Here is a 6,664-nt window from a genome sequence, read left to right on the forward strand (position 1 = left end):
TGAAAAACGTGAAATCTCCAACTCTCTCCGTGGGTCCTTGAGTTGCTTAAAATTTTGAGGATCATGAAATGAAATGCAATAAAATATGATATGCATGAATGACCTATGTATAACATTCCAAATTGAAAATTTGGGATGTTACAAACCTACCCCCTTAAGATGAATCTCGTCCTCGAGATTCGGGTTGGCTAGAAAATAGGAGTGGGTGGTCTTTGCGTAGATCATCCTCTCGCTCCCAGGTGGCTTCATCCTCGGTATGGTGGCTCCACTGAACTTTGCAAAACTTGATAACTTTGCTGCGAGTAACTCGACTGGCAAACTCGAGAATCTTGACAGGTTTCTCCCCATAGGTCAAATCACTATCCAACTGAATTGCTTCCAGGGGCACTGTATCTCTCAGAGGAATATCGGCCATCTCTGCATGGCACTTCTTCAACTGGGAAACGTTAAACACATCATGTACTCCTGACAGTCCTTCGGGTAACTCCAATTTGTAGGCAACCTCTCCCATGTGTTCCAAAACACGGTATGGACCTACAAATCTCGGGGCTAACTTTCCCTTAACTCCAAAATGTTTAACTCCTCGCAGAGGTGACACTCGCAGATATGCTCTGTCTCCGATTTCATAGACTACCTCCTTGTGATTTGAGTCTGCATAGCTCTTCTGTCTAGACTGAGCTACCTTTAGTCTGTCTCGAATCAGCTTAACCTTCTCTTCTGACTCTTTAATCAAATCCGGTCCAAACAACTGACGGTCTCCAACTTCATCCCACATCAACGGTGTTCTGCACCTTCGTCCGTACAAGGCTTCAAAAGGTGCCATCTTCAAACTGGCCTGGTAGCTGTTGTTGTATGAGAACTCTACGTATGGAAAATTGTCATCCCAACTAGATCCATAATCTAGCGCACAAGCTCTCAACATGTCCTCCAGAATCTGATTGACTCTCTCGGTCTGTCCATCAGTTTGCGGATGAAAAGCTGTACTGAACTCCATCCTGGTACCCAAAGTCTGGTGCAGCTGGTGCCAAAACCTTGAAGTAAACTGTGTTCCTCTATCTGATACGATGGTCCTCGAAACTCCATGCAGACATACGATCCTGGTCATATATATCCTGGCCAACTTCGTGCTTGTATAAGTGGTTTTCACTGGGATCACTACAAGAGGACAGACCTTTGGTAACACCATCTTGTGTTACTACAGGGCCAAAAGTGTGTTACTAGGCCATATAGTAACACAGTTTGAAATGTGTTCCATTAGACCGTGTTACTAAGTGGTGTCAACTGTCACACATAATAATTGTTACCATATGTTAAAAAATGTGTTACAGTTGCATTATAGTAACATGTGTGTTATGTGTTGCCGAACACACCAGTAACACACTTTTCTAATTATAGTAACACCGATAGTAACATATTTTCATAGACGTAGAACATCGGTGGTAACATGTTTCTGTAACTATAGTAACACAACTGGTAACACATTGTTTTAGCATCGGAACACAACTAGTAACATAATATCCATGTATCGTAACACTATAATTATAGTTGTCAACTACTCTAGTAACAAATTTTGTAGCTATAGTAACACCATCAGTAACACTGCTATATCAATATGGCAACATAATTAATGTATTTGTTTTTTATTATTAAACACAAATTCGATACCCATTTTATGGAATATAAATTTATTTATAAAATCAATGCAATTGCATAAATAGTTAATCATTTTATTATTATGCTTGGCAGCATATCAAAATGATATTGAAACTGAAGCACAACACATACAAAAATTCATATGAAGATATTTATTATGAATATACAAGAGTGTATGATACATATGCATTACAATAAAGATATCAGTCATATCATTTTGAGGATAGAAAACACAACTATGGGGAATATTACACCATAGCATTTGCATCAATTCACGAAAGAAAAAGATCTTCCGGATGATATTACATTTTTAAATCTATCAATGTAAACTAAAACTATTGGTAGCTAAAATCTTCAAATTTTATTTGCTTCTTGATCCAAGAATTCAGCTGCAAATCAACTATCCTTCTCTCGAATCTGTAAAAGAAAATTGCACCTTAGATATGTGTGATTAAATGTACTCAAATATGATTTGAGAATGTGGAAGGGGAGATTGTAACTTACAAAAGGTGAAGGCCAGGCAATTAAGTATCCTGAAGTGAAAGCCTCACCAAGTGTCTTGCAATCAGAAACTTCCCTTACCAACTCCTCATTATCAAGAATAGGTTTGTCTATGCGCACAAGAGCAAATTCAGCACCTAACTCAATACCACCAGCCTTAGTTCTTGGATCAGTACTCCGAATAGTACCATATGCAACATTCCGCTTGTTGGGATACGTTGAAGTCTTTAAAACTACTTTGGAAGCAGCCTATATTATGATCAATATTAGCATTCTATGACATGATAATATAATTTGCGTGAACAATATGAGATCTTTAATGTCAGCCCAGTAAGGTGCCCTAAAAAACTAAATAAACTGGACCCGGCAACGAAGTCTATTGCCCAAGGTCACCTCGCTAGCGCATGCTTGGTTAAATTTATCGTTTACTTGCATACAGCAGATTGAGGAAAAATTGTAATAAAATCCATTTTTCAAGCAGGCATGATAATGAGGGTTTGGGTTGGTAGTTTGGGTCCAGTAAACCATGCTCCTTCGTGAATCTTTACCTTGATGGAAGAAGTACGCCTTCTTTTTGAGCGAGCTGGGTGTGGGTGTTCAGTTCTAGTCCCTTGCTGGTTCGGTCTTGAAATAGATTCCCCCATTATACTCCTGGTTTCCATCACCTACCAATATGTAATAATATTAGATGGAATGATATTCATACCTTGAAGCTACAGAAAGCTACAACTTCAAAACTCAAAAGGCACGAAAATTACCTCTAGCACATAATCAATAACAAGGTCTTGTGGTGATGATGAATTTTGTTGAATTTGTAATTGGTTGACATCATGGTCGCCAACCTAGTTCCATGACACAACAATGGTAAGCAAGCAATTATTTTATATCTATCTTTGTGACATGAGTAAGAGTAACTATAGGCATAACCTTTTCATGCGAACATGATAAATTATTATCCTCAGGAATGTCATGTTGCATAGACGAGCGTGCCTCAACAGGTCCATTGCATTGGATTCTCTGCAAACTGAAATATTAATATGAAGGTTTCAAGTGACAAGCAATGATGTAGGCCTTTATTAACATTACCTTTGTTTTACCAAGCAGTACTGGTAACCGAGAAATACCATTATCATTTGATTGGAGGTTTTCCTACAGAACTAACAAATCTGAGTAAAATATTGATAGAAATGCATGCAAAGGGTGGGATAAAAAAGTCCTTTACCTCTTCTATGCCATTATTGACATAGCCTTCTTTGTTATTCATATCTTTAATAATCTGGTCTTGCTTTTTTATATGCTCCTTCATCTTTGCTATTTCCTCCCAAACATCATGTTCAACTTCATATGGTGATCCATCAGTTGTGGTCATATTGATGTTCTTTAGATACCGTGGCGTCCAACCGTAGACTTGCTTAGGAGTTGGAAGCAAACCCATGCCATGCACTTGTCCAATCTTTTCTTTCCCTAACACTTCCTGCAGGGCATCACCTTCCCATGCGACTCTTCCATTCAAATTTTGTGCCAACTCTGGTCGTTCAGTTATTAGATTCTCCAATCGATCCTATAAGAAAAGAATCATGCATACACTAGTTAGATTGAACCATAACTTGATCCCGAGAACAATTAGGCAATTTCTATATTAATTGCCTACCAGGCACTTGTTTCTATCTTTATTTTTAGCATTAGCATCGTCCTTCTTCTTGTGAGTTGCTAAATAAACCTTTGATCTGTGTGGTCGTTTCTTTTCAGGATCAGCTTGCCTCTACAAAACAGAAACAACACCCATCTGACAAAAGAGACACAGAAAAACACTTCAGGAATCAAGATTACTCACCATGTCTTCACCCCAACAAGCCTAACTTCGTGCCAGCATTATGTGAATCCTTCACGAGGGAACGACTAATTATGTTCTTCTCAGCAAGGGCCTGTTATGATGCAATCATATCGTAAATGCAACTTTTAAGATAAGCCCGAGAACTCACATTTAAATGTCAAAACAGGAAAGTACAGTATCTCATTCATTACCCTTCCTTTTTTGGACTTCCAATATTTAACAAGCCCACGCCATTGATCGTTGTCCACATCTTCTGGACAGAGCTTATACAAAGCCTTTCGCTTGATGTTTGGATTTTTTTCAATGGCGGGATTGAAGAAAGCATCTTTCAAACTAGACTTAAATTTCCTCCAGTCTCTTCCAATTGATTTGAGTATCCATTTTTCACATGATCGAGGATACACGAACTTTGTCTGAAAGTACAAAATAAAGAATGGATGTAAATAGACATGCAGACCACACTACATCTCATGTAGACAAATTAGATATAAATAGAAGGGCAGCAAATAACATATTTTGTTTTCTTGTTAATTGTGAAGTACCTGTACACACTGCAATATTGTTTCCTCACCACTGTTCTTATTGACTTGACACCAATCATTTATGTTTAGTGGGCAAAATCCTCCGTTTCTAGCAATCGTGCCCAGAAACTTCCCCAAGATTGCACCTTCATCTCCTATAGGCTGGCTATCTTCATTGCATTTTACAACTATTCTTTGCCCCTTTGGCATGTTCCAGACAATTGGCAAGCTTGTTCTCTTGCGCTTGCGTACTTCATTGTATACTACAAGATTAATACAGAAAAGTACTAATGAAATGACGCCCGCCGATTATTCTTTCGATACTAAGCATATACAAGTTAATTAATAGAAGCACAAAATGTAATATTGTTACCTTGATTGTGAACTTGACCCTCTTCACCGACCAATGCTTGTGATTCATGACCTGGTGGGAATTGCTCACCATTGTTGCAGTCTCCATCTTCATCATCACGTTGGTCCGTAACCTGAATCACATTCAACCTTTTTGACCTATCTAGTGGTCCTGCAGAACAACCATACATCTTTTATTCCAATAATTAAAACAGTAGATACAGATATGTAATAAGCATGGTTCAAGAGGGATACTTTGCGGCCCTTGCATAGTAAGTTGCCCTGCCCCTTCAGCAGAGACACCACCGTCCTATAAGAGAACACTCTCATTTGGATGGTTAGATGGAGCAATATCAATTTGCTTGCTAGGCGGAGCCATATGATCGTCAGTCTTCTCCTTAGACACATACAGATGGACAGCTTCCACAATCTCAGGGTCAGACAACATTTTCATCACAAGACCTTCATCACAAATGTGAACTAAGTAGGAGCTGCCTAGTCGGTTTTTTGTCGCATAGTACAGAAAGTCAATTGCCTGAAAGCCAACTTCTTCGATCATCAAGATTAAGTCGTAATACGAGACATCACGTCTCATCATGGTTCTTTGTAAAATTTTTGGCTTCCTGATATGTATCTTCATAGTGCAGGTATATGGTCAACATGTCCGTCGCCATCCTAAGTTGTATATAAAAATGTCAATTAAATCATTACAAGTAAAGACAAATTAACTAATGACATAACAGGGACAATTTAATTTGCCAATAGATATGTGAACGGAGAGGGCAGAGAAGTACACAGTAGCACGTCAATGCACTATCAGCATATCATAACTCAAAACAGAGAGATGAGGTACAAGACCATGGGTCCAGCCACACCCACACTAAGATATAACACTGTCGACATATGGATTCAGGACAGGTTTAAGTTGAAAAGTGTACATGACCTGATGATGTTGACTGCTTCCTAAACAGAAGGGAAAACGAAAGTACATAGGATCATCAGGTGATGGGGCAAATCTTAAGCATTTTCTCTGTTCGTAATTTCAGTCATTTGATCCTAATGGTTCAATTTACCTAGAGATAGATGTGACACTGGAAATGATGAATGCACACGAGACGAAGAAGCTGAGCCATTCCATGTTTCTCACCTCACGGATATGTTTAAAAAGAGAAGGAAAGATCAACATTGGGTAAGATCCGATATTGAGGGAACAGTTGTGGATGCTAATGATAATGCTTTGATCGATGAAGAACAGTGTTGGTAAATCATATAAAGGTATTTCTCTGTTCGAGCAACATTTTCATGATTATATATACACTGTAGTTTTACCTGAAGTCAAAGCTGAGTTTGCAGGACATTAAGAACCCCTGTATGTTCTTGCAGATCGTTGGCTGAGCTTACACCACTCAACATATAAACCCATTTTTTTCTTTATTGCTTTTCAGTTTCTTGTTCTGTTTTCCATTGATGCTGCCATTGTGGATTATGATAACTATTAGTACTTCCTCCTTACTTTCCTGACACTAAGACCTTGTACAATGGCCGGTGCTTATAGGACGGTGCTTAAAGAGCGAGAGTAGCGTGGCATCTTCAAATATTTTTGCCCCGCAATGGTGAGTGCTTCCTACAGGCTTAAACTGCTTTAATTAAGGCAGAGCAAGGCTTACTACGGCTTTATGGAAGGTCAAGCACCGGATAGCTCCGGAAGCAAGACTTTGCTCCTCTTAAGCACCTGTGCTCAGATCTTGAAAACAAAACCCGTTTTCTTTTGTTTAAGCGTCTGCCTAAGCACCTGCATTGTACA

General features: G+C 38.9%; 1 protein-coding gene and 1 long non-coding RNA gene across 2 annotated transcripts; both read right to left on the bottom strand.

The window, feature by feature from the left end:
- Positions 1 to 2,910: 2,910 nt before the first annotated feature.
- On the bottom strand, positions 2,911 to 3,992 carry LOC123049307 (uncharacterized). Its single transcript, XR_006423552.1, has 4 exons — positions 3,806 to 3,992; positions 3,377 to 3,715; positions 3,082 to 3,303; positions 2,911 to 2,996 (listed from the first exon to the last, which is right to left on the bottom strand). It is a non-coding gene; the product is annotated as an uncharacterized lncRNA (long non-coding RNA).
- A 3-nt stretch (positions 3,993 to 3,995) lies between these two features.
- On the bottom strand, positions 3,996 to 5,257 carry LOC123055782 (uncharacterized). The gene is made up of 4 exons (XM_044479644.1): positions 5,116 to 5,257; positions 4,883 to 5,032; positions 4,180 to 4,401; positions 3,996 to 4,079 (listed from the first exon to the last, which is right to left on the bottom strand). The coding sequence occupies exons 2-4, from the start codon at positions 4,976 to 4,978 to the stop codon at positions 3,996 to 3,998; spliced, it is 402 nt and encodes a 133-aa protein (XP_044335579.1). The 5' UTR covers positions 4,979 to 5,032; positions 5,116 to 5,257.
- Positions 5,258 to 6,664: the final 1,407 nt, after the last annotated feature.

Source organism: Triticum aestivum, chromosome 2D (genome assembly GCF_018294505.1).
Source record: "Triticum aestivum cultivar Chinese Spring chromosome 2D, IWGSC CS RefSeq v2.1, whole genome shotgun sequence".
NCBI lineage: Eukaryota > Viridiplantae > Streptophyta > Magnoliopsida > Poales > Poaceae > Triticum > Triticum aestivum.

Excerpts from the sequence above, each read along its gene's own strand:
- LOC123055782 (XM_044479644.1), bottom strand. The coding sequence starts at position 4,978 with ATGATGAAGATGGAGACTGCAACAATGGTGAGCAATTCCCACCAGGTC. Across the intron at positions 4,402-4,882 it reads GGGTCAAGTTCACAATCAAG|ACAAAGTTCGTGTATCCTCG; the intron begins GTAACAATATTA and ends TTGTACTTTCAG. Across the intron at positions 4,080-4,179 it reads GGAAGTCCAAAAAAGGAAGG|GCCCTTGCTGAGAAGAACAT; the intron begins GTAATGAATGAG and ends GCATCATAACAG.